We start from the raw sequence: 27,303 nt of genomic DNA on the forward strand, positions 1-27,303 counted from the left end.
TGAGGAAGCAGCTACCTTTACTCAAGCTATTTGGTTTCACATATAGATACAAAAAAATGGCGCTAAAAACTCAGCTCCACAACTATCTATACAGATCCTCCGCATCTTTGAAAGTGGCGAGGGAACGTGGTGAATGAACACGGTTCCTGTGAGGAGCAACAGGCGTGGGGCCCCTGCCACAGGACAACTCCACAGAACCCTGAGCAAACATTTCCCTCCACCCTGGAAAACAAAGGCCTTCACTTGGTGATGGTGTTTCTGTGGGAGGAGAGAGAAAGAACATAAAATTAGCAAAAGCCTGGACTCCATACTGAGAGAGAGCATCTGCCCAATCCTTACCAGTGAGTGGATAAAGGGCCCTTTTCCCGCTTCTAGAGGAATGCGGCTAAGTGGAACGGCTGAGAGAACATGAGGTACAAAGCCAGAATCCATCTGGTTCAAACCTCAGCCATTCAACTCTCTCATACGAGCAAAGCTCAACCTAGAGCCCACACTTGGAACACGGAGGTAAGCGTTCCCATCTGCCTCACAAGGCTGTACAGATTGCCAAGAACATAACAGCACTCTGAGCATTCAGTACTTTTCCCACGTATTCCCCCACCCTGCACAGATGTAATCTGTTCTGAAGCAGCAAAATCTTGTCAGGACTCGCTGCTTGAGGGTATTAAAACAGACAGGACAGGCAGCTGGCCACCTCCCTTGCCGTCAGCTGGCCACGCTCTGGCTGCCTGCCCAGGCCCCAAGATGCCCCCCACCCCTGCAGAGTCCTTACGCGTTCATGCTCTTCCCGCTGCCACTAAGCACGATGTAAGGAGTCTTCTGGGCCTTCTGCTTCTCCTGCAGCAAAGCCACCGTTCCCAGCGGGGTGTCACTGGAGCTCATCTTCTTCAAGAGCTGGAGGAAGAGAAGACAGATCCAGTCAGTGCCACTTCCCCCCCCCCTCCAATCCATGCTCCTGCCACAATTCCTCACCCTAGTTAATGTCCCACCATTAAATAAAGAGGTGAATTTCAATGGCCCACAGCTTAGCAAAAAGGGCACCAAGAGGCACTTAGCTGCCCCCAGGAAACCAGTCATCTGAGGGGTATTCCAGTGGGGAAGGCTAGCCCCAGGAATGCTCCCCAATCTTCCACGCAACTGGAACCAGCCAGTGCCTGCTTCCCCCTTCCTTCACTCACCGCCTCTTCGTCTAGCTTCTTCATGCGTCGCTCCGTCTTCATCTTGCCAGAGCCTTTGCCATGGAAGCGGTGGGAAAGCTGCCGGAAGGCCTGGGGCAAACACAACACACAAGGGCAGTGAAGAGCTCGGAAGCCGGAAAAAGTCTGCATGGTCGGCTGCCCTGCAGACCAAGGCTGAGAACCGGGGCCCAGCCAGCCTTGTAGTCAACTCGGAGTGAGACGGAGCCGCCCCAGCCAGACAGCACTGCTTGGTTAGCGTTACAAAACCTCGTCAGCCCAGCCAGCGCGGCCCGGCTGATGGGAGTTGTAGCCAAAACATCTGCAGGGCACCTGATTAGCAAAGGCCGGCTTAGATTATTTTTGGCCTAACTAAGAAGGGCCCCCTGAGTTTAATTTCATTAAGTCTCACCATTTTCAAAAAAGGGACTTAGAAAAACTACAGATGGCAAACTCTGTCTTAGAAAAGGAATGCCTCTAAGAGCTGCAACAGATGCGCGAATCACCTTCAAATCAGATAAAGTATGCTTCTTTTCTTAACAAAATGTTCAAATCTGACTGGCTTATTTGTATCTAGAGAAACTGATCTGGCAACTGCTCTGGAAAGAACCCGCCACTCCCATCTGGGACAGAAGTGCACCCTTAAAACCACCCAGTATTTGGGAACAGGGCTAGTGGCCCTGCCTAGTACCTCCTTGGGCGTGAGTTTGCGGCCTGTCTCGTCCACATATTCTATTTTTACATCCGGCTTGTAACTGTCCTTCTCCTTGAAGTCCTGAGTGAAGCCCCGATACTCTTCGCGCCGACTGTATTTGTCGTCGATGGCCCTGTGGGGAAGAAGGAACACAGGGACCTTCACCTCACCTGGCCAGCCTGGCATTTCAGAGCGCTCAAGCCTATCGCTTTAGCCAGACTTCATTCATTTATTAATTTAAAATTGCTCTGTATTGAGCAAAAAAAGGCAAAAACCTCAAAGCAGCTTACAAATACATTAAATCAAAACATGTAACCACAACACTTTACCAAATAAAACTAGCATAAAACTATCACAAATGCCACTCAAATCCCGCAAGTCACCCCTATCTATGATCCCCCCCATTAAAAGACAGTGAACAAACTGCTTAAAGGGTTTACAAGCTTTTTTAAAACAAAATACAAGAGATGGAACCAGCCTAATTTCTACAGGAAGAGCTCCATTGAGAAGGCCCCTATTTAACATATAAATTACAGCACAAAATGATGGCTCCACAGCAGCCAGTCAATCAATTACACCACTAGTGTTAAATCACAGCAGGATTTATAATATAGTGATAAACAAATTCAGCATAAGATTTTACCAATACCAGGACAGCATGGTGCAGCCTCTCTTTAGTTAACAGCTCTGCCAGTGGCATGTGCTCATGTGCTTTCTCCCTTCCCAAAGCCTCTGATAGGTGAGGAGAGTCCTGGGGCCATAGCCAAGTGGCAGAGCACACAATTGCTCTGCAAAGAGTTCCAGGTCCAATCTGTAGCTTTAACAGGGGATCTCTGCACCAGAGACCCTGGAGAACTGCTGCTAAAGCAGAGGTGACAGAACAGACCCAGGATCTAGGCAAAAGGCCTCCCTGGTTCCAGGGATGCCAAATGTCGGCACTTTGAAGTATCTGCCTGCCACGCTTGGCACATGAGAGGCTGGCACTTCCTTCTCTGCCCAACGGGCCACTCACATTTTGTCCTCGATGCAGTAGACAGCTGACGGCAGTGACTTGTTGGGTGCTTTCACTCTTGCCACCTTCTGCACGGTGGTCTCCAGCAAGCCTGGTGAGGAGGAGGAGGAGGAGGAGGAGGAGGAGAGAGGGAGACTGAAAGAGCACCCTTCCAACATTTTACCTAAGCAGCACTCGGAGTACTGGCCGCCCCAGCAGCTCGAAACACAAGCGGTGCCTCCTCCTCCTCACAGGAGGAAGGCTGTTCTGCACACAGGTCTGCGGGTGGAAGGCAGGCTCTGACCCACTTGCAGCAAAGCAACCAGCGCCCCTGCCCACCTTACCTTTGTTCTGGCATAGCATAAGGGCGGCTGCCAAGCCCCGGTTCACAATGGGCTCCTCATCCAAGATGGTGGTGGAGGAAGCAGAGAACTGCACACAGAGTGGTGGGAAGAAGAGCGAGAGACAGAGAGAGAGAGAGGAGGTTCAGTGCACAGCTTGTCCTGACCCATTGCTGCTGCTGGCCAAATGTCAAAGGAAACACTCGTCCCACGGTGGCTGCCGAGGGATACCCGAGCGCCAGCAGCCGCCCCCTCCGCCGCGGCCCCCTTACGTGAGAAGGCAAACTCACATCCTGCTCCTGTTTCTCCTCGTCCAGGTTGACGGTGCTCCAGCCGATGTTCTCATCGCCGTCCGAGTCCGAGCCCCCATTTGCTGACCTCTCGTCGTCTCGCTCAAAGTCCTGAGAGCGGGGGAAGAGGGCAGGAGGAGGAGGAGGCGGCGTGTTAACAGCCGGGGGAAGAGCACCTGCTTGGCGGGCAGGTTCCGCGTTCCATCTCTGGCCTTTCGAGGGAGGGCTGCCTGACACCCCGGAGCTCCACTGGCAGTCAGCACAGACAGACAATACTGCGCTAGATGCACCAGTGGCAAGACTCACAATAAGGCAGTTTATGTTATGCCACTCCCTTGCATGGGGCCAGCCCCACAACCACAGGCCCATCTCTGCCGCCCCCCAACCAAAGGCATCTGCAGTGCCTCCTGGGAGGGCTGTGTGCGAAGGTACCGCTGTTCAGGCTGCCGTGAGGCCTCAACACAACGCAGCTTCCCTCCAGCTTGCCTGTGGGACCTCTCCGGCTTGCACCCCCCCCCCCAGCTTCCTGCCATCAACGCCCAAGGCTCTTGGGCCACTGCTGCTGCGGGTCCATAAGAACACACATCCCCCAGAAGGCCCTCCGCTTTTCAATTACAAGCAGCGGCATGTTTCTAAAAGGCTTGTTAGGACTGGAGGGAAGGGAGGGACGAAGTGGGGAAATTAAACGGGGGTGGTGAGAAAAAGCCACAGGGTGGGTTCCAGCTAAGTCATACTCGAAGTAGACCTGTTGAAATGAATGGACCCAAGTTTGTCATGTCCACAGATATTCTACTCTTGGCTGGACAAAAGAAGAAGATCCCACCCACAGATTGTTGCCTAAAAATTGAATCTCATTGCTTGACAAGGATGCACTGAAATAAAATGCAAAAAGGATGAAGAACTTTTTCTCCCAATACTGTAAAAAAAGACAAAAACCAGCAAAGTTCACAAAGCTCTGGAGGATCAGTAAGAAACCCCCTTCCCTCCCCAGGTGGGTCTGTCCACTCCCACATCCGTTTCCCACAGCAGTCAGCCAGACAGTTCTGGGAAGTGCACAAGGAGGGAAAAAGGGAAGGTGGCCGCCTCCCCCACTGTTTGGACTGGCATTCAGAAGAAGTCTGCTACTTCACATGGAGGTCCCATTTAGCTGTCTGGGAAGTCATCTCCTCCCTCTTCCATGAATCTGCCTGGCCCTCCTTTAAAGCCATCTAAACCTGTGGCCATTACTATGTCTTGTGGCAGGGAGTTCCACAAATTAACTGTGCCTCATGCAAAGAGCCTTCTTGGTTACATTAGACAGCGGCTCCCAGAAGCACTATATGGGGGCAGGCGGGCAGATCCACTTGTCTCCCTGAAGATTTCACGCATCAGCCCAGGGCTAGTGCCGCTTAGGAGCTGACCATGAGCTCTTCTTGGTCCTCGCGGTTGCCAGCCAGCCCATAGGTGGGGATCTCGCCCAGCGTGCGGCAGAATTCGGAGGTGGCGTTGAAGACGATGGCGCCCTTCCTCTCCAGCTCGTCGTCGTCGTCCTGGCTCCGGCCGGTCTCCAGCTTCTTGACTATTTCTATAACCTGAAAGTGGCGGGCAGCGAGGTCAGCAACACAGCAAGGCGGCTGGGGTCAAACGGTCTCCAGGGGAAGTCCACAGGAGCTGCCCCGGCCCAGCAGAGGGGCAGCAGCATGTGCCCTCAAGATGCCACGGACAGCCCTGCTTCTTCACCTTCATGTTGCTTGGACCGAGCAGGCCTCACCTTCTCCCCACTGTCCTTCAGCTGCTGGATCTGCCTCAACTTGCGCCCCTTCTCCAGCTGTTTCTGCAGCTCCAGCTCAGCCTCCTCCTCCTCCACAGCAGTGGGAGAATTGGGGCCCACCTGAGTATCCTCTACCAGGAGGGGGGGGAGAGGGGAAAAAAAAAAGAGGCGTCTTATTTTGACAGATATTCACCCTGGCTTTCCCTGACAGACTTGCCTCCCTTTCCCCAGTGGGTCACGGTCTTTCATCCTCACCCCCAAGTGACTTGGTCAGCCTTCTCCAACCCTGCACCCACCAGATGCCTTGGACTACCAATTCCTGGCAGTGCATCTGCACTGACTGGGGCTGATGGGACCTGCTAGTCCTAAACATCTGGAAGGTGCAAGGCTGGGGAAGGCCATAGTAAGGCCAGTGTTCCAGTTTATGGCATGGGACACGGCCAGGGATTCTCAGGACCAAACATGGCCCTCCAGACCTCTCCGTCTGGCCCTCGGGACTGTCCCCAGGTGATACCCCTCACTGGTCGTGCTCGGCACCCCCCTTGAGTGGTTCTGCCTGGGTGGGGTGTGTCCCTGAAATCCGGTAATGCCTCTTGCTTGCCTAGATGGAGAATGGGGAGGGGTGTGCAGGTGTTGTGTGCAGAAGCCAGCCCCCTGTCCAAAGGTGACATTTAAGCAGGTTCCACCCCCGTGGTGTAGATCAGCCCACACACTCTAGTCTATGTACACTCCTTAGAGATCTTTTCTAATTATGGTTTTTCCCAAAATAAATGAAATCCACAGACCCCCTTTGCCCGCTTTCCTTTCAAGGATGCCCCCAACGCAGACAGGCCACACACTCGCTCACGGACAGACACCCCGGCCAAGCAGGCCAAGCAGACCCACCATCGTCAGTACTGATCTCCATCCTCTCCACCCGGATGTCGTCTGACTGAGGCAGCCGCTCCGATGCTCCGTTCCAGGCGCCCTCCGTGGACCTCTCGCCAACCTCATCCTCCTCTCCTTCCTCCTCCTCCACAGCAGCCCTCCTCCTCCCCCGACCACGGGCCCTAGAGAGACAGCAAGCTCAGCCAGAAGAGATCCTCTCTCCGCTCCAGAGGTGATCCCATTGCAGGCTGCGGCACACCGGACCTAGCTAGGAGACTAGAAGGGTGACCCCACAGGAGAGAGGCTTCTCTCCCCTCCACACCCCAGGTCAACACCTGCCAGGCAGGGCGGAAGACAACGGTTTCCCCCTCCAGCAGCCCCACACATCTGGGTGGAGAATGGAGAAGCAAAACAAACTTCAGGAAAAGGAAGACAACTGAGGCACGAAGCGGCACTCCCGAGCCATAGAAAACCCTGCCGGCACCTTCCCAGCCCAGCTCCTGCCCTGCTACCTGGAGCCAAAGTCCCTCTCGCTGGCCTTGCTGCACAGCGGCAGGAGGTCGGCTGCCTTCACGGGCTTCTCCTTCTTGCGGATCTTCTTCACGCGTCGCTTCGTCTTCTTGAAAGTGACATTCTGTGGTGAAGAGTGGGAACGTCAAAAGGCAGGCTGAGACCTGCGCAAGGACCATGGGCCTAACCCCACCCCAAGACACTCCCACTGCAAAGGCCAGAGCTGAGGGAAGGAGCCTCTGTCAAGGACCCCTTTCCACCACCGAGGCATCTCTCTCTCTCTCCTCCTCCCTCCCTCCCCTGGGCTGCTGCTGACTGCCTGTCCAGACCTTTCCTTGCTCCTCTCACAACAGAAACCTTTCCCCTAGGAAGCTGCCTTGTACTGGTTCCAGGCTATGGTCTGAAGGCACACAAGGCCAGCTCCCTGCTGAAGCTAGGCAGGGTCAGGTCTGGTCAGTGCCTGGATGGGAGACTGCCTGGGAACCATATGTAAGCCGCCTTGAGTTTCTAGCATGAAAAGAAAGGCGGGGTATCAATGAAATTAATAAATAATAACAAATAAATAATACTGAGTCAGACTCTTGGACCATCTAGCTCAGTATTGCCTACACTGACTGGCAGGGGCTCTCCAGGGTTTTGGGCAGGCAACATATCTAGCCCCACCTGGAGATGCCGCTGGGACTGAACTGGGACCCTTCTGGGGTCCAGGCTGCCTGCCCTCCCCTCCAGACCAGGCACAGCCTCCGTTCTTAGGACGAGGCGTTGTGGGCAGAACCTTCAAGGAGGTGGAGAAGCACTGAAGATACCGAAGCCGACTCTCCCCCCCCCCCCCCGGCACCCACACACCCTAGAGAAGGACTACCGGCGCCTCACCATCTCCTCCGGAGTGAAGTACTCGGAGGCCAGGCGGAGGCTGGGCACGTCCAGGGTCTGAGCCCGGTCGTGCAGGCTGTCCCGGATCTGCTGCAGCTCCCGCTCCCAAGACCCGTCGGCCATCCCCACCGAGTCCAGCTGGAAGGATTTCTTCTTCTCCCCGTCAATCTCTTCGTCATACTTGGACAGGACGCTCTTGTGCTTGTACTGGAGAGAGGAGACAGAGACCCGGCTTGGAGCAGAGGAGGGGTGGAGAAGGGAGCCTTGCAGGCCTGGAATAAGGATGGTCGCGCCTCCAACGGTTGCTGGTGGCTGGACGCTGCAAGCAAGCGGGCTTGAAAGCAGCACCACCCACCCACCCTTTGACACAGGGTGGGGAACCTCTGGCCTGTGGGCTGGCCTCAGCCCAGCAGACTTGCCCATTCAGCCTGTCATGCTCTTTTGTGGAAGCCATATTCGCCCATCCTACACCTGAAGTCATATATGAATCCAGGTGTGGGGCAGGTAAAGGAATGGCTTGGCCCTGCTGCCAGTTGGCAGCTCCTGTAAAGCCCCCTTGCACAAACGTCCAAAGCTTCCGACAACCAGCTGGTTGCCAGAAGCTCCTGAAGCTATGCTCAAAGCAGGATTGCGCTCCCATAAATCAGATGATAAGCAGAGGAGTCAATCCTGCTCAATTCAGGTGTACGAGTGAGCGCCCTGCAGGGAATTCTCTCATGCCCCCAAACCTGCTCAGTTTGGCTGCAGCTGAAGTCCCAGAGTTCCAACCTTGGGACTTCAAAGCACCACATCGCCTGATGTCACACCTGTCAAATTTGGCCTGCCAGGCAACTATCCTGATAAGGATCTGGCCTGTGGAGCCAAAACGGCTCCCCACCCCTGCTCTATCAGGACTGCCTGCAAGCCACACTCTCCAGTACGTAAGCCCTGCCCTTTAATCCCAATGCATGGATGCTGGCTGTGGGCACTCAGTGGGAAGGGAAAAGGCTGTCCTACAGCACCACTCTACGTCATTCCAGAAGTTATCCCACCCAGAACCTCGGAAGCTGCCTGATATCAAGTCAGACCACTGGTCCACAACAGAATTGTCTACAGGACTGGTGGCAGCTCCCCAGGGGCTCAGGCAGAGGACACCCCCAGCCTGGAGATTCTGAGGACTGAACCTGGGACCTTCTGCTCTGCCGCTGAACTACAACCCTTCTCTGAGCAGAAGGGAGACTCCTGTTCAGAAACTGCCAGCCTGTACTGCAGGAATGGGGAACGTGCAACCTTCCAGCCATGCGGCCTGGGGTTGATGGGAGCTGGAGTCCAACAAGCACAAGTTCACTGTGCCTGCTCTACTGGCTGCTGCAGAATTCTGGGCCAGGCATGCACGTCCAACCTGCCTTTGGTGCAAAAGACATTGTGGCCCTTCACCCTTTCCCTTCAGCCAAAACCAAAACCCAACTGGAAATCTCTGGCTGGTAAGTGGAGGAATGCATGAAGCATTCACGGCTGCCGTGGCCACCCTCTCTGAGGAGCTGGCATCCCCGGAGGAGGGGGCGAGACGTAAAAAGAGCTCAGCTGGATCAGGCCAAGGCGAGTCCATCTAGGCCGGCAGCCTGTTTCCACAGTGGCCAACCAGACGCCCAAGGGACGCCCCACAAGCTGCAGCCTGCTCCCCACTTGCGACTCCCAGCAACTGGTACTCAGAGGTATACTGCCTCCAACTGTGGGGTCAGCCAGCCATGCACCTTCTGGAAGCCCCCAGGCCCAGTCAGAAGGCAACGGACGTCCCCAACAGCTGCCTGAAGCAACTGGCGTTCAGCGGCATACCAGCACAGAGAAGTTATTTGAGCCTTCTCACTAGGCATAGCAGGGACTGGGCTGGAACCGCTTCTGCAAGGAAAGGAGGTGCTCTCCCACTGAGCTGCAGCCCTTCCCCACAGCGATCATCCTATTCCTGAATTGACTGTCCCATCAATTTCCCTGGGTGACCCAGACTTCTATAGCGGGACAGGGGACATATCTCTGTGCCCCAGCCTTTGCCAACCTGGTGCCCTCTGGCTACTTTGGACTCCCAACTCCTCTCACAGCTGTGTTGGAAGCTGGCAGGGCCTAGGGCAGTTGCTCAAGGGGCAGCTCCATCCACTTCCGCCACACCGTGCAGCATTTTAATTCTACCCAATACTGTCTATTCCACACGGACTTCCCAGGAAAAGCAAAACTAGGAAGCTCCCTCACGATCACCAGGTCGTCCACGCTCTCCTCTTCCTCGTAGGGCTTGTATTCAGGCTTCTTCTTGCGCAGTTCCACGTTCTTCTGGGCCTTCTCCTTATCCACTATGTTGACGTTCACCAGGACATCGCCGCCCTTCTCCTCCAGAACTCCTAAAGGGATGCCAACTGTCAGCCTGAGGCCAGGAACTTCGCAATACGACTCTCGGCATTAAGCAGGGGTGGCTACTGCGTGGCCCACATGCGGTTTGGCAAGCTGTGGGGAGTGGCCTGAGGCCACTTTGATCAGGAGACAAAAGATCCCTCCAGCTGCTCTTTAGAGAGTGAAGAGAGCAGACAGAGTGCTTTATATCCTGAACATAGCAACGAGATCAAGAGATAAAATCCCTCGACCTGCTCTTTAGAAATAGAGAGGGACCTTTTACCTCTGATCTCAGCACTGAGCATCACAGCATGGAAATTGGAGATGGGAACTCTGCCAGCACTTTAAATGTAAAAAGGCAGCCTTTGTAACCACACCGGCACTGGGGTGGCATGCAGGGCTGTGGAGTCAGAAGCAATTTTGGGTGGAGTCGGAGTCTGTAGAAATGTACTGACTCCGACTTCAAAATAAAATTAATATTTTAATATTAATTTATTAATATTAATACATTAATATACATTTGCCATTTATGAAGGAGTCGGACAGTAGAAAAATAGAGGAGTCGGAGTTGAAGGCTTGACATACCGACTCCACAGCCCTGGCAGCATGTCTGCATATATGGGTGTGGGACTATGCATATGTGAGTGGGGGAGGGAGGAAGGATCGTGTGCCTGCATGTTTAGCGAACGTGTGCTGCGTGTGTCGAGCGCATGCATACGCAGGCCACATCCACCGCTGGCACGCAGTCCTTGGAGAGGCAGCCGACAGTCAATGTGGTGGCTCTTTGGCCAAAAACATCGATCTACTCCTGCCATCTTTGCGCAGTATAACATTGTAGCTGGGACCTGGATGCTGGCAACCTCAGGAGGAAGGCGAGGAAGGCCAGGGGGCCATCTAAGAGCACAGCACAAACTCAGTCCCCACCTTTGTCTTTGAGCGTTAGGATGACTGTCTCTCCTTCCTGGAAGGAATCAATGGTGTGTTCCACTGTCAGGCCCTTCAAGTCTCGCGAGCTATAGCTCACCTGGAGGGAACAAAGTTACAAAGCAGGGATTAGAGCAGCCCAGAGATCTGCCACGTCCCCAGTTCATGCTCCTTTTTGGGAGGGAGTCAGAAAACATTCCTGGAGCATCGCCCTGTCTAATGCACTTGCTCATGGGGCTCAGGACCAGAGCTTGGAAAAGTTCCTTTTTTGAACTACAGTGCCCATCAGCCCACTCCAGTGGCCATGCTGGCTGGGGCTGATGGGAGTTGCAGTTCAAAAAAGGAACTTTTCCAAGCTCTGCTCAGGACATATGTAAAACGCAGTGCCAACACTGTGGGTAAGTTTTAAAAGTCTGGAGCAATGACTCAGCACCAGAACTGCTCAGATGCCGGGCAAAATGGTTATCCATTCAAGACTGGAAAACCTGCGGACTGCTCTGGCTGGGCAAAGTTGCTGTGTGTTCAGATCAGACCCTGGGATTTGTTAGCAACATGAGAGAGAGAGAGAGAGGGAGAGTAAACGAACAAACACTCCCATCTCTGAATGGACCTCATACAAAACGTGCCAAAGCTGATCTTCTTGCACTGCTGAGTTGTCCAACTGCCCTTTTCCACAGAAGTGGAAATGTCAGACGTGGGGTGGGAGGGTATTGAATCAATCTCTCTTCCCACCTACCTCCCAACAATATCAGCAAATCTGCTTCCCTGCTAGGCATACCCAACCACTATCACCACTACCACCACCCCGATCACCCTGGCGGTTCCCTGGCACAGCTGTTCCAAGCCCCAAAAGCACTTGCACTCTCTTCCTTGGGGAATGAACCTTCTATTACTCAAGTAAATTGATTAAATCACATTACTTAGATATTTACCAGTTGAAGGATAAGTGAAATGATAATACACATCAAGAATTCCACCCCTTTTGGAAAGTGTTTCCTGGATAACTTGCTTTATGGAGAGAAAACTTTGGTGTTTCCTGAATTTGAATTAGGGTTGCCAGGTTCAGGGCCTGAGACTGATCTGTATCTTTAGGAGAAGAGAAAGTCAGCCAAGTGCAGGGGTTCTTGCAACCCTGTAATGGAAAAAACCACAAGGTGGAATTCTCCCTCCCCCCTCCACAATTTTTAAAGATACAGAAGACCTCTTCATTGCCAGGCCCAGCCTCCACGAGGTCTTCTGTATCTTTAAAAGTTGTGCAGGGGGAAGGGAGAATTCCACCTTGTGGTTTTTCCCATTACTGCGTTGCAAGAACACCTGCACTTGGCTGACTTTCTCTTCTCCTAAAGTCTGCTTGCAGGCTTCCCCCAGGCACCTGGTTGGCCTCTGTGAGAACAGGATGCTGGACTAGATGGGCCACTGGCCTGATCCAGCAGGCTCTTCTTATGTTCTTATACAGGATCAGTCTCAGGGATTGAACCTGGCAACCCTAATTTGAATAGATGTACTGTATAAACTGCTTTGGTGTTTCCCCCATTTCAACTGCTTCCAACTACCATGTTCTTCCCTTCCACTGACATCTTCCTGCAGTCTGCTCCCTGGAATCAGAGGGCTGCATCCAGCTAAGTCCTAATCCGAGTACACCCATTGAATCCAATGACCAGGACTAATTTAAACTCACTGATTTCAATGGGTTGACTAAGACTTGGTGGGATACCATCCATAGGGGTCCCACCTTGGCTGGCTGCAAATGGAACAGATGCCTAAGCAAGGCAAAGCCAGCAAGGACAATCTTTGGCTGCTAACTGTAGTCCCTGCTTGGTTGTTAAGACCCCACGCAGAGAGGTTCAATTGGACTTCAGCATGCAAGTCTCTGCGTCAAGAGAAAGGCAGCGGCAAATGGGACGGCACGATGCCTTCTGCTGTCCTCACCTTCTTCTTTTGCCCAAATTCCTCCTCCACAAGGCTGCTGATGCCAAACTCCTGGTCCATCTCTTCCAAGAGCTTGGCCTGATGCAGGGGATGAAAGGATACAAACGTGAGGCACAGCTCTACACAGGACATGTCGACAGGAAAGAGAGATGGGGAAGGAGGGGAAATACGTGCCCAACGGTTGGGGCAGAGTACAGGCATGGAGGGCCGTCGCTCGCTTCAAGGACAGAGGGACAGGTGGCCTCTCCCCACCATGGCGAATAGGCACTGCCCTCCAAATTCTGTAAACAATTGCAGACAGTGGATGGTACAAAAGCCAGCAGAGTCCCCTGTAAAGGGGCAGCCAGCTCTCAACCTGGTACGTTAACACCAACACCAACCCTCTTCTCAGCCATCTCCTTCTCCAGCTGCAACTTCCGGCTTCTCTCAATCCAGGCAGCCGTGTCATCCAGCCAGGGGTCATCTTCGCCAAGTGACTTGATCTTCCTGTGGGCACAAAACCAGAGGTGGCTATAAGAAACCCTGCTCAAAGTGCCAAGATGATCACTCCAGCGGTGTCACCAGGCCCCCAAAGGTCTGAATGGAAGAGCAATTTTGCATTAAAGACAGGACACAACTGTAGTAGAACACTTGGAGGAAGGCAGCTTTAATAAAAGTCTGTGTGTATGTGTGAGTGTGTGTCAGAGGCAGAGAGATTATATGAAAATCAGAAATGAGCTAAGACTAGAAATGAGCTAAGTGAGCTATTTGACTTCACAAACAGAATAGACTGAAAATCCATCCAACTTTCAATTGTGCCAGGCACAGACCTTGATTCTTTTTACCAACTGTGCTTTTGTATAACATATAAGCTATCTGAAAATCATTCCTCACTCCACAACCCCAAGGAAAGAGTTCTGTCAGCAACAAGAACCATGGTTAGTAGTGAGAAGCAATTTATTCTAAAGAATCACACAGCAAGCTTGAAGAATTGCCCCTATTAAACAACATTGCAGGAGCGCTAGTATGTTGTTATTGATTTAAGCGGGAGGCCGATAAAGAACTTTTCCTAAGGAATTAGAAGCCATCAGTCAGCTGCATGAGCTTGGAACAGATTTATTTTTTTTAATGGTGATCCATAGTTGATGGTTCATAGCATTCGCTGATATTTGGGATTTTACATGCCTGTAAAATACTCATCTTGTTGACCTTTTGTATTAGCATAAGATTTTTATCTTTATATTTTTATATATTTAAAGTCTATACTTACTGTGCAGATTGTTCAAGAGACTGCCACAGTGTCTTTATTAGTGGAACTCTACGGATGGTTAATTATTTTGTATTTGTCTTAAAGCTGTTATCGTGTAAGCTGCATTTAAATAATGTTCGGATAAAATGGGATACAGGTATATGAAACAACTAAAATAACTTGGAAAGGCAGCTTAAATGAATAAACTTCCAAGCACCAGAGTAGGGAGTCAGCCAAGTTGGAAATCTGATCCGCTAGCTGATCAGAGTAGGAGACCCAGCCAGTGCAGCTCAGAGCCAGAAATGATACACTTAAAACAAAAGCAGAGATTTTCTTCCCCAGAGTAACCGAGGGCAGAGTTAGACAGGAGTACAAGACAAGCATGTAAATCAGAGGCAGGCAACATGGTGCCCTCCAGATTTTGCTGGACTACATCTCCCAGCTTCCCTGATCGCTGATGGGAGTTGGCATCCAGCAACATCTGGAGGGCACCATGATGGCGACACCCTTGGTGTAGATGGAGCAGCTGGAAACCGCACCCTAGTTTCTGGTTGAGGAGCCTCTTCTCCTTGGCAGCAGCGAGCTTCTCCCTGATCTCTTCTCGCTGCTTCAGCACGATCGGGTTGATGACTTCGGCTGCCACAGGGTCCTCCTTGCTGCCTGATTCTGCAGGGTGAGAAAACCGAGTGACTCAGCTGGTAGGGAGGGAGATGGACACTAGACTGGACAGGCAAGGGCAGGCAGCAAGGCAGGGTCGCTCCCATCCTGGGGTCATCGCAGCAACACACAGCGCAGGCTGCAAAATGGCAAAGGAGGAGAGAAGCCCTGCTGCTTCCTTGGGCAACTGCAGAAGCTCCTTCTGTGAAACGGCAACCCAGGAAGACTGCTGGCTTAGGCACAACAGAACTCCCCAGGGCCGAGGGCTCAGGCTTCTGTTATTTTAGAAATGGGGAACTGGGTGAGGATGAGGAACCCCTTTACTACGACAGCCCACTGGACTTGCAGCAATACCCACATTCTGAGCCCTAGACACTGAGTAACTCCTTTATATCGAGATGGCAACTTGATCTGTGAGTTGTGCCACTTCAGGACGTGCCAGAAAGACTCGAGCCACCATAAAATGGAGCCTCCAAGCCCCACCTCAGCTAGGCGATCCAAGAGGACACAGCGGCATTCAAAGCTGCAGCGAGGTTCCGCAGAACAAGCAGGGACATGCTCCCCCTCCCCATTCCAGGCTCAAACTGTCCTCCAGCTAGAGAGCAGCGAAGAAAGCGGTCGATACCTCAAGGATTAGCCCCAGAAGCCAGAACCATCTCTTGCTTTCATCTTGCTTTACTTTTGGGAAAGGCAGGCTAGGGGCTCAGCCTTGAAGGCAGGTGGACGGACAGCATCCCCCCCCCCACACCCCTGCTTAGCTCCTCACTACCCACAATGGCCTGGGCAACCAACAGAGTCACAGTGAGTAGGCTACTGGCTACCAGCAGGCCAGGCTTCCTCTTGCTTTCGCTGCAGCCCAGCATAGAGGTCAACCTAGAACAGCTGGAGGGAGGGAGGCGAGGATCCTGGAAGGTGTAGCGGCAGAGGAACCCCAAGGGCTAGTCTCTGAGGTCATGACGCCAAGTGGCACAGAAAACAAGTCTGACTCACTCACCCTTTTTGATGGTATTTATCTCCAGAGGCTTCAGCCCAAGTTTGGCCCGGAGCTTGCTGTTGAGAGGAAGGGGAAAAACACACACACACAGTTACCTGGTGTGCCGGCTGTGATGGCAAAGAGACCAACCCCCACTCAGCACATCACAACGGGACACAAGGCTACTCAGAGCTCAACCACCTAAGCACCAACTTTCCTGATTCTCAGGGTTTGTTACAAAACTCCAAAGAGTTTCCTGCCTACTCCACGTTAGGCACTCTTGAGTGATTTCATCGAGTCCCGAGTGCACAGGCTCCTGCTTTAAATGACCATTATTATTATTATTATTATTTATTATTATTAAATTTTATTTATACCCCGCCTTTCAGCCAAAGGCCCTCAAGGCAGCTTACAAGGAAAAATAAACACAGGTATAATAATACATTATAAAATACAATAAAAGCAATACAATTTACAAAAATTAAATTAAATAACAACTAACATTATAATAACAAATAAAATTAAACAATCTACAGGAGGCAAAGATACGGAAAGACTCCAAGCTCTGTCTCACTCACTTTGTCTCCTCAATGCTGAGAGAAGCATCTCCTGCGCTGGACTTTGGGCCGGCAGCTGTTTGGGAATAACGACAGGAAGACGTTTGGTTAGTTCATAACCAAAATAAAAGCTTTATCCCAAGCTGCCAGCGTTCTTGCAACCCACCACATGTGGATCCTAATCTTTTCCAAAGGCACTTAGGATGGGATCTCTGTGGGTTACAGGGACTCTGAATACACATACTTAGGACTGTGTCTGCACGGGTGCAATCTTAAATATGCTCAATTAGAATAAATCCCACTGAAATGAAGGGGCCTTTGGAGAAAACATAGTTGGGATTAGAGCGCACAGCATAAATAACTAGGTGTGTTCTTCAGCGGCCTCTCCAACTCTTTAATCCATTGACCAGCTTAACATTATGTTACAATTATGTTATCATAATATTAAGTACGGTAACACTCACCCTAACACAAGTTCTATGAATATAAACCCTGTCCCTCCTAGTAATACATAGACTGGCATACCAGCAAGAATTTCCATTATTAAAAAAAAGACAAAGGCCAGCGGTTCATCTATCTGTCACAGCGACAGGGAGATGGAAGATTTATTTATTTCAAATATGTATATATTCCAACTTTCTGCTTGGAAAACAGGCCTCTAACGCAGCTGACAATAAAAGAATATTTGCATACAAACATTTATCTTCTTAAATCGTAAGTTGCAGTGGTGAGTAACGAAGGTGAGGAGGCAGAGTTGATCCAAAATGTCCTCTCTCTGGTCCTCAGATGTTACTGCTGCCATTTTGGATTTTGTAATCCAAAAATATTATTAAATATTATAATAATCTACTCAGTGGGACAAGACTCCCCTAAGAAGCACACTTAGGACTGTAGCCAGATAGTCCTTGCCTGTTTCCTCAGAATTCATTTCAAAGCATCTTCTTCCCAAGCAAGCACATGCACACATGACAGGGAATTTGGGGATCTAGGACTGGGGGTCCTTGAAGAAATTTGAAGACACAGGCTTGAAGCAAAAAGGTAGGTCTTTACTCTTTACAAGCGTACGCAGGGTCAGCCTCCCAGTGCCTGGTGAGGACTGCAATGAAGCACTGTCTGCACGGGTCTTTCATACAGTACTAAGGTGCAGCATGTGACATACTTACACCAATTGTACAATATTCTCTAAATATTACATAAAGGTTATGCCTTTCTGAAGTATTTCTAAACCAATCAGATAACATTATCAAAATAAGCACATGTATATTCATAATTGGCAAACATCTCCTATTCAATTGTTCTACTGTCTTCTTGACCAATGTCAATCTGTCCCCTTGACTAATATTTCTAATATACCCGTCTCCTTGACCGATGTAACTACTATTCGGCTGTCCCACCTTCCTGATGGTTTTGGGCCAGTTGAGATCAGTTACTATCAACCTTAACATTGTACTATTCTGATTGGTCTGCCATGCATATCTAGCACATAGCCCAGTCCATTTATGAATCATACGTAGACCTGTAACTGCTCAAGTCAGGGTTGTTAAAAGTTGAAGGCAGACCATACCTGTTGCTTCCTTATGATTTTCCCTGGTTCCTACAGCTCTTAGAATGTATTTATTTTATATATCTATATAAGAAACACATGAGAACAGGAATATATGAATTCCCCATAATATTAACTAAAACCTTCCATCTTTACCATTGGAAGATCTAACCAGCACATCCAGAACTTGTTACATTCTCCCTACATGCGTGCTTGCTCCTAAACAATATATTCATTAATCAAACGTTAATCATACACACAGGCCTGTTTGCTTCATTTCATGAGTTGATAAATTCAAGCTGAACTTCACTTGCCTCTCTGCGAGACTGGATTTTAGGGGTCTCAAAGGCCTGTGGGCCTTTTGCTTAGTTCCTTGCAATTTTCTTATATTTCATAAACATATACCTTCCAATATCTATGTTTATATGTGTAGATATATAAAAATTCTCCATTACACACATACACACACCCGCAGCTAGACACCCTGGCCCTATCCATGCTTGGAAGCAAGTCTCTCCAACTCCAACATTGGGGAAAACTCCTTACAACCAAAGAAGTGCACGCAGGGGCACTGATACAGGTCGTTCCCCTTCCTGGTCATTCAGCATTACCCAAACCACAAGAGTTCTCATACATGCATGTACAAGAATGAAAAACAGATCTGAAAGAGCCTTCATCAATCCCGCTTTATTTAGATGCTTTGGACTACAACTCCCAACAGCCCCACAAGAAGTCATGATCAGGGATGGTGGGAGTTTTAGTCTGTAACACAGGAAGCTGTCTTCTACCGCGTCAGGCCGCTGGCCCATCTTGCTCAGTGAACAGAAGTGGCTCTCCAAGGTTTCAGGCAGGGGACATTCCCAGCCCTACCTGGAGACGTCCTTGGGCACTGAATCTAGGACCTTCTGCATGGAAAGCAGGTGCTCCACCCATAAACTATGGTCCTTCCCCAAACTGGAGGGCACCACGTTGACTATCTGCTGTTTTTACATTTATAGGACAAGGCACAGTTTATCACGCACTTGAGAATTCTTAAATGCGGGGAGGAGAGGAAAGAGTGCCCTGCCCCTCTCCAAACTTCAGACTGATCGAACATAACAGCTGCACGTGGCCAAGACAATGCTCAGAACAGGGATGCCAGTTCCCATAGCAAAGCTGTCCCCCATATAAGCAGTCTTCGCATGCCTCAATATGTATGAATGCACTTTCCCCACAAGTCAGCCCATTCACATGTTACCATGGCAGCAGCACACTCACTCAGGGCCCTGACAGGCAGGCAGGCAGGCAGCCAGCTAGCACTACATATGAATGAACCAATATTTGCATGCAATCAGGCAAATGTGGAATTCTTACACAGCAGAGAGATGTTGCTGCCACATCCATTTCAGTCCACACCAGAGTTTTGAAACTTTATCTGGCCACGCTGGGTTCTCAAGGTCGTTCTCCTCCTGCTCGCTCCCACCCGTTGGTCTTGTCCCACATCCCTTCCTTTGCCAGGTGTGAAAAGAAGATTCTTTCTCCACGTCCTGTCTTCCACCCCATATCCCGTTTCCCCACGTCCTCCTTCCACTTCCTTCCAAGACCTGCAACCTGATCCTCCATACACACATGCGTGCGCGCACTCAAGTAAGTCCCAATTAATTCAGTGGCACATTCTCTCAGGAAAAAGTGCAGGAGATTGCAGCCCTACTCTTCATCTGCTGCCCCCTCCCCTTCAGGGGAATGGGGGAGATGATCTTGACACCTTCTTTCTCCCTACTACTCTATAATTTCCCATTTTACTTTCTCCCCTCCTAATCTCTTCCATTTATTTGCCTAAGTCCTTTCTTTCTCTCCTTCCACTGGCTCCCCCAACCCTTAATTCTCCAAAAAGTTTCTTCACATCTGTCTCTCTCGCCATCCCCCAATCTGGCCTCCCTACTACTTCTGTTCCAGAACCTGAATCCTGCTCCCCTGCACAATCACACGTCATACACCCCAGACGCCCCTATCTTCTAGTTGTTGTTTTTAAGAAGGACTTGTTAAAATGTGATGCAAGTTGCTAGCCTTCTTCTGCAGACTCTCTAGGTTCTAGACGTTAAACCTCCACGTAGGGCAATGGTGGGGGACCTCTGGCCAATGGGACTCATGTGGCCGGCCGCCTGCCCAGCACTCAATACATGAAGTCAGTGGTGGGGCTGGTAAAGGTGCAGCTTGGCCAAAAGGGGTTGCAGGCACGGCTAATCAGCGACGCCTGCAAGTTCCCATGCACGGGGCTTGGCACGCCCTGACAATCAGCTGATCAGCAGCACTTGCAAAGTGCAGGTCTGTGCCTTATCTGTGTGGGCGAAATCAGGTCACCTGCCACACCCACCTATCAAACTTGGCTGGGGGAGAAATAAACCCAGTTCCAGACCCAGTTCCCCATCACCGATGTTGGGTGCAAGTGCATGTTATCCCCTTCTGGGCTAAACGTTGTCGCCAGCTTTGTTCCTGGACCTGATCTGGGGGAAGAGCACCTCCAGTGAGGGGCTGTTCTTTGCCAAGACCAAGACAGTCGCAATTCTCACTGACCTCATAAGGAGCTGGCTTATCTCAATATCCCAAACCATTGGTCTATCTGGCTCAATACTGTCTACACTGACTGGCAGTGGCTCTCCGGGGTTTCAGGCAGAAGTCTTTCCCCAGCCCCACCTGGAGATGCCAGGGATCTTTTCGGGTCTTTTGCGTGCAAAGCACGTGCTCCACAACTGAGGTTCGGTCCTTCCCCAGACATCGGCAACTCCATCAAGCTCTCTCCTGTAAGGATTCCAACTGCCTTCACGTCAGCTGTCTTGAGGGAAGAACTATGTGCCAGGAGCAGCCCAGTTCCCTTCTTAAATCTTGGATGTCATCACCTCCTCTATTCCCATATGACACATGAAGAAAAAGGAATGGAAGGAAGGATGGGAAAAGCAAGCCCAGGTCCCAGGTACTAAAGTTACATTCTCATAGTGCAGTTAATAGTTCTGTCAGCACAGACTTTGGATGTCTAGGAGAACAATCCCTCCTCAGAACTCCCATCCCCTTTTTTTCATTAACTGAGGATCAGGTTATTGTGGTGTAAATAAATAGTGCACACAGACAGCTTCCAGAGAAGCTGCATCAAGTCTGTTGCAACATATGCAAGGGTTTTCTGGCACTTTAAAGATTAACATATATATTACTGCATAAACTTTCAAGGATTAGGAACCACTTCGTCAGATATGCATTGGCAGCCAGTGAACAGCCTTCCATAACGTGTTCCTGGGGAAGGAACCCCTTCCTGGTCCACAACTGCCAGCCGGGGGGCAACTGGGCTCCTTGGGACTCTGCAGCTTGCCCACGGCTGCGCAGGTGGCAGGGCACGGAACCCCTGAGTCACTCCCTGTGGGGAGTGATCTTTAGCTGGCCCTTGACGCCCAGGAGACACGAGCGGGGATTTGAACTCACAGACTCTGCACTCCCAGCCAGGCTCTCCTCCCCACTGGGCTATACCAGCTATATTAGGGAAGAAAGGGGGGGAGGGCACAAGAAGTGATGTTTGATGACCCAAGCATGTTTCTATTTTCCATTTGTGAAATGCTGTGAGATATAATATGCTGGTGCTGCTGGAATACAGGAATACATAAAGATGTATTGCAGCCTTCGCCAACCTGGACTATAAGTCCATGCTGGCTGAGGCTTATGGGAGCTGGATCCCCAAACATCTGGAGGACATTGGGTTAGTGAAGGCTGCTGTATTGGTCCATCGAGGTCAGTCTTGTCTCCATGCTGGCGACCAAACCTGGGACTTTCTGCATGCAAAGCAAGTGCACTACCCCCAAATTACAGGCCTTCTTCACTAAATTCATTGGCACTTACTGAGCAGGATTCCAGACTCACTTTCCACCACTTACTCTTAGATTTACAGAATAGTAGAGTTGGAAGGGGCCTGTAAGGCCATCCAGTCCAACCCCCTGCTCAATGCAGGATCCAAATCAAAGCATTCCCAATAGATGGCTGTCCAGCTACCTCTTGAAGGCCTCCAGTGTCGGAGAGCCCACCACCCCGCTAGGTAACTGGTTCCATTGTCATATGACTCTAACAGTTACGAAGTTTTTCCTGATGTCCAGTCGAAATCTGGCTTCCTGCAACTTGAGCCCATTATTCCATGTCCTGCACTCTGGGACAATCAAGAAAAGATCCCAGCCCTCCTCTGCGTGGCAACCTTTCAAGTACTTGAAGAGTGCTATCATATCTCCCCTTAGTTTTCTCTTCTTCAGGCTAAACATGCCCAGTTCTTTCAGTCTCTCCTCATAGGGCTTTGTTTCCAGTCCCCTGATCATCCTTGTTGCCCTCCTCTAACTACCTTCTTTCCTTTTCCCAGGGTGGTAAAGCAGGGTAGCCATCGTAGTGCCCTCCAGATGTTATTATTTATTTAATTAAATTAATTGGTCTCAGAAGGGCCCTAGCAAGGCTCTCATCTTATTGTGCCACTGAGAAATTACAAATAAATTACACCAAAACCAAAATTATGGTATTTGGCAAAAGGTCACCAAAACATAAATGGTCAATCAACGGTCACTCAATCGAGCAATGCCGGATTTTCAAATATCTCGGTGTATATTTTACTGACTCTCTCTCTTGGAGAAAGCACATAGAACAAACTAAATTGGCCGCTCTTAGAGCTAGTGGAACAATTCTGAACTTCCATCGCACAACAGGAGATAATTTAGTCTCCCCGGCTCTAAAAATATTTCAAAGTAAAGTCGTCTCCATGATGCAATACGGAGCCCCAACTTGGGGATGGGAATCCCCTCTCCTTGACCAATTAGAGACAGTTCAAAATAAATTCCTTAAAAAAATCCTGCTCCTCCCCTCATCAACACCAGCGGCGTTAATTTGCGCCGAAACTGGGACTCAACCAGTCAGGGCAAGGATTCACTCAACTCTTCTAAATTTTTGGAAGACTTCTTTGGAAACTCCATCAAGAAAAATGTTAAAAATCAGTGCAACAAATGTATGGACGGACAAATTCTGGTCTGCCCAATTAAACAAAATATGTCAAGTTTACCATTTAGATTGCAAAATTATCCAAAACTCTTCCACTAAAGTAAGCATCAAGGAGGGCATTTTACGGCATACTGCCTGGATTGACAGGTTAGCCTTAATAAATACCAATTACACAAGATGGTATAGTCTTTTTAAAACAGAACAAACCAAAGCAATCTATCAAGACCTCCTTACCTCAGTTAACCTGCGTCACGCTTACACAGCCCTGAGGTTTCAGTCGATGCCTACAGCATATCTGACCAGACAATATAATGGGGTTCCTCAGGCTCAAAGACTGTGTATTTGTGATGCTCCAGAGGTGGAGGATCTCCCGCATTATTTGCTAACATGCCCTTTATACAATAAACCACGGACTAAATTCCTGGAAGAGGTCCTGATTCATGCGCCCGAAGATCTACCCTCCCGTATTTCCCTTCTCCTTTCAGACAGGGATCCCGGTATAACACACAGGGTAGCCCTATTTGCTTTAGCAGCAGCGAAACTGCGGAAGAAACGTTTACTGGACCTAGGACATATTAGCTAGATAATCCATGCTGCTATATTGGTTTTAAATATTTTATGATTTTAAATGTAACTTTGAAAACATCTGTTTGTATAAAACAATTTCTTCTGTTCGAGGCCTATGGCCAGACAGTAATAATAAAATGAAATGAATAATTAATTAATTAATTAATCTTATTATACTTGTATACCGCCCCACAGCTGAAGCTCTCTGGGCGGTTTACAGAAACTAAAAACATTAAAACAAATACAATTTAAAACATATAAAAACAATTTAAAACACAACTTAAAAAGTTAAACAGTATAAAACACAAGATAAAACGCGTGGGAGAAGAGGGAAGTCTTGACCTGGCGCCGAAAATATAACAGTATTGGACTACAGTACCCGTCGTCGCTGACCACTGGCCATAGCGGCTACGGCTGTGGGAGGTCTACATCACCTGGAGGACACCACGTTGGTAAAGGAAAAGGGTTCGTTTGCGTCGCCTTTACTGTTACTTACGTGCCTCCCCTCATCCCAGGGCCTCAAAGGTGGCAATAACTACACGAGATTCTCTCCTCCCCCATCTTTTTCTTCGGCAACACACAACAACCCTGCGAGGTAGGTTAGGCCGGAAAAAAGAAAGATTAGCTCCAGGTCACCCGGCGAGATCTCAGGCCGAGCAAGGATTTGCTCCGGGGTCTTCCCGGCCCTAGTCAGGCGCTCTAACCCCCACGCCACACCGGCTCGCCCCACCCTCGTTTTCCTCCTTCCCCCCACCTGAGCTTTGCACGGCTTCGTATCCTTCGTCGCGCTTCTCTCGCTTAATCCGACGCCCCACTTCGGCTTCTTGGCTCCCGGAGGCGGCGGCGGCGGCGGCGGCACGGCTCCCCCGGGCAGAGGACGACGAGGAGGCAGCGGCGGCCTCATCCCCGCCGCTCCTCCGACTGCTCCGCTCGCCCCGGCTCCGGCTCCGCTTGCTCCGCCGCTCGCTCCCGTTGCTACTGCTGCCACCGCCGCTTCGGTGCTTGTGCTTCTTGTGCTCGCGGTGGCGGGACGAGGAGGAGGCCGCGGTACCGCCAACGGAGGAGGAGGCGGCAGGAGGCGGCGGGGGCTCTTCGGAGGCCTCGCCCCGCTCCCGGTGCCGCTTCGAAGAACCCATAGCGGCGGCTGGACGTTGAGAAAATGGCGTCTCTAAGAGCCGAGGCCTAGGTGAGCTACACTTCCTAGTTACCGGAGCTCCAATTCCGGGTCAAGCACTGTGGTTCCGGTCCGTTGTGAAAAGCGATCCGTCACTGCATTGGGCGAGAGCAAAGAGTTCCGATGACTGGTCAATAATTCTTGTTTAGTGGGTGCGTAGGTGCATTAATTTACTCTTACTGTTAGTAGTGGTATTTTTATACATTTGTTAAGATGTGGCCTGAGAACTCTAGCAATGGTAATTTTGAAACAACCTATGAGAGACTTTTTGTTCTGCCTGCCCGGGAATGGGGGGGGAACCCTACTCTAATTTGTACAACTGCTGCCTGTTTGTTTGCCTTTTCGAAAAGCCTCTTCCCTCCACTCTCTCTTTTATCTATCTTTAAAAAGTGAGACTGTAATTCTTTTTATTAGCTGCTTCTCTCTCCCTCAGCTTTTGGTACTGTGAGCAAGCCCCAGTGTGAAGAAGTCTCCATTGTTGTTTTTAATTCAAATGTGAGCTGCTCAACAGAGAATGCCCTAAACTGTCATCCTACACGTTGTGTACACATTGGGACTGGGAGGAAGTCCCAGTTAAATTGATTGAGAAAATATATGTAGGATTGCCTTTCCCACCTGAACGCCTTTGCATACTTTGCTGAGACATTGTAGGATTTACTTACGAGTCAATCTGTGCAAGGATTCAGGCTATAAGTGGCTCCAGCTGAGAAAAGAGATAATTGCAATTAATTATCTTTCAATAATCACAAGAGCAGGGTTTTGCTTGTATTAGGAAAGAGGGAAAAGGTGCCTGTCTCTGCTTTTTCCCTACTTTGGTAAGCAAGAATTCTGTTTCAGGTTATTTCCCTCTTTCTTTTATCATTTTTTTAAGAGGATAAATAGTGGTTGATTCATTTTAAAGGCTTAAAATGCAATAATGGGGATGGGACTCTTCCAGCGTATTTTGGTGGAAGCTCAGTCCATAAGCATTTCACATGTAAAGGTGGTGGCTTCAGTGTTAGATCTTCTCACAGTAGATCCCAAGTTCAGTCCTTGGTAGCTCTAGATGGAGTTGTGAATGCCCCCATCTGAAACCCTAGAGACCTGCTTCCAGTCATTGTAGACAATACTGCACTAGATGGACCAAAAGTCTGACTCCGTATAAGGCAGCTTCCTGTGGTCCTAAACCATTTTCATGTTTTATAAGTGTATGAATAACTTTGCATATAACATGCATACAATTTTTCCATATTTGTTCTTATATGACTTCAAGTCAATTAGGACTTATGGTGACCCTATGCATCTGTTTTTGGATATATTCATAGGGTTTTCATGGTAAGAGGTATTCAGAGGTGGTTTACCATTGCCTTCCTCTAGGCCTATGGCACCTGGTATTTTCAGGTGGTCTCCCATCCCTGCTTAGCTTCCGAGATCAGATGAGATCGGGTGTGTTCAGGGTATTATGGCTGTAGAATTTTGCATATAACATTAACTAATTTTCCTCCACATGTGGTGTTTCTAGTAAATATTTGAAGACTTAAAGGGCACAACCTCCCCTAGTGTTCCCCTTTTTATTTAGCTGCCTGTGAGCTTTAGTAATATGCTTGGTTTGAAATGAATTCGTAAGTAAGGAGAACTGAGGAAAGCTAAATCAGCATTTGCTTGTGAGCTTAAAAATAACTTTAATCTTCTTGTTAACAATCTTAAAGATTGCCATCTTTAATTTAAACAAACAATTGTACTCTTACTTGCTGCCTAAGGAAAATTTGGACTTGGGTATTAATAGTAATTGTCTAACTGGGACTACATATAGATGCAGGCCCTTTTCAACTGCAGTATCAAAGACATACAGCTGTGGAGTGCTTCTCCATATGTGCCAGTTGTCCCTTTTCTGGGTACTTATAGCCCATGAATGACTTCCCCTATTTTTGCTTTGTCAGAATGTTAAGTGTGAGTTCCCAGTGTTGTCATTCTGCAGTATTCAGTAATGTCTCTCAAGGTTTTGGTTTATTTATTTAACTAAATTTATATACTGCTTATTCAAACAAAAGAAATCTGAGTGTGGAGTAGATGCATTTTGTCTCTAGCCCCATTAATGTCTGTTTATGTCTTTAAAAGACATAACTCCTAATGTAATAAAAATCCCAAGCAGTTTACATAAAACAATAAACACAACAGTATTCATTAAAAGTTGCTAAAAGCACAAGATAAAAACAAAAGTATATATCACAAATGAAACTGACCCATGTACAAACCTAAAAATTAAGGGTGGTATTCAACTAAGTTCTACTCAGAGTAGACCCACTGAAATGAGCTTAAGTTAGTCATCCATTAACTTCAGTGGGTTTACTGTGATTAGGACTAGCATGGAATACCACCTTAAGAGTTGGAGTGCAGGAAAGCTTGGACTATTTAAATTTTTAAGAAGTGCACAGGCTGCCATTTCATACCAGCTGTTGAGGTATTTGAACTGTTGCTAACAAGATTATAGGATAATGTTTTTCCTGATAAATCTTTAACCTAAAGAAACTGTTGCCTTGGCTCTTTAATGAGTGGAAGGTTGAGTTATTGCAGAGTAAATTAATACAGCAGGCACTATGTGATAGTTGAGGAGGTGGGCATTGCAACATATTCCTTGTTACGAACATTCAGTTTTGGGCACCCTGTCTGTGGAATGCTTCCCCCAGTGAAGTCTTCCTGGTGCCATCATTTACATGTTTTGGATACCAGGTAAAAACTTGTCTCTTCCAGGTATTTGAGAGATTATTTTTATTTATTACTGCATTTATATCCTGCCTTTCCTCCAACAAGATCAAGGTGGTGTACATGTTTCTTCTCCTCTCAATTTTATGCTCACAACAACCCTGTGAGGTAGATTAGGCTGAGAGGCAGTGATTCACCCAAGGTCACCCAATGAGCTTTATCACTGAG

General features: G+C 49.2%; 2 protein-coding genes across 4 annotated transcripts in view; one reads left to right on the plus strand and one right to left on the minus strand.

Moving 5' to 3' along the window:
* SART1 (spliceosome associated factor 1, recruiter of U4/U6.U5 tri-snRNP) lies at nucleotides 1-24,494 on the minus strand. The gene is made up of 20 exons (XM_061606101.1): nucleotides 23,974-24,494; nucleotides 16,139-16,193; nucleotides 15,582-15,637; nucleotides 14,470-14,596; nucleotides 13,083-13,188; nucleotides 12,703-12,780; nucleotides 10,774-10,873; nucleotides 9,715-9,860; nucleotides 7,492-7,698; nucleotides 6,621-6,742; nucleotides 6,127-6,290; nucleotides 5,242-5,372; nucleotides 4,892-5,062; nucleotides 3,492-3,602; nucleotides 3,205-3,292; nucleotides 2,882-2,972; nucleotides 1,867-2,002; nucleotides 1,179-1,268; nucleotides 773-894; nucleotides 1-258 (listed from the first exon to the last, which is right to left on the minus strand). The coding sequence occupies exons 1-20, from the start codon at nucleotides 24,353-24,355 to the stop codon at nucleotides 240-242; spliced, it is 2,502 nt and encodes an 833-aa protein (XP_061462085.1). The 5' UTR covers nucleotides 24,356-24,494; the 3' UTR covers nucleotides 1-239.
* Nucleotides 24,448-27,303, plus strand: part of DEDD (death effector domain containing) — a 22,270-nt gene continuing 19,414 nt past the window's right edge. The window contains exon 1 of one of the 3 annotated variants that reach the window (XM_061606118.1): nucleotides 24,448-24,545. The gene's annotated coding sequence lies outside the window, so the exon portion shown is untranslated. Of the gene's footprint in view, nucleotides 24,546-25,104; nucleotides 25,209-26,856; nucleotides 27,103-27,303 lie in introns of those variants that run through there. The other 2 variants (XM_061606117.1, XM_061606119.1) reach the window with 2 other exon arrangements.

This window comes from Rhineura floridana, chromosome 22 (genome assembly GCF_030035675.1).
Source record: "Rhineura floridana isolate rRhiFlo1 chromosome 22, rRhiFlo1.hap2, whole genome shotgun sequence".
NCBI lineage: Eukaryota > Metazoa > Chordata > Lepidosauria > Squamata > Rhineuridae > Rhineura > Rhineura floridana.

Coding starts and splice junctions, on each gene's coding strand:
- SART1 (XM_061606101.1), bottom strand. CDS start 24,355: ATGGGTTCTTCGAAGCGGCACCGGGAGCGGGGCGAGGCCTCCGAAGAG. Junction 12,781..13,082: donor AGGAGATGGCTGAGAAGAGG/GTTGGTGTTGGT, acceptor CCCCTGCATCAG/GCCAAGCTCTTGGAAGAGAT. Junction 5,373..6,126: donor GGAGATCAGTACTGACGATG/GTGGGTCTGCTT, acceptor CCCTCCTGGTAG/AGGATACTCAGGTGGGCCCC.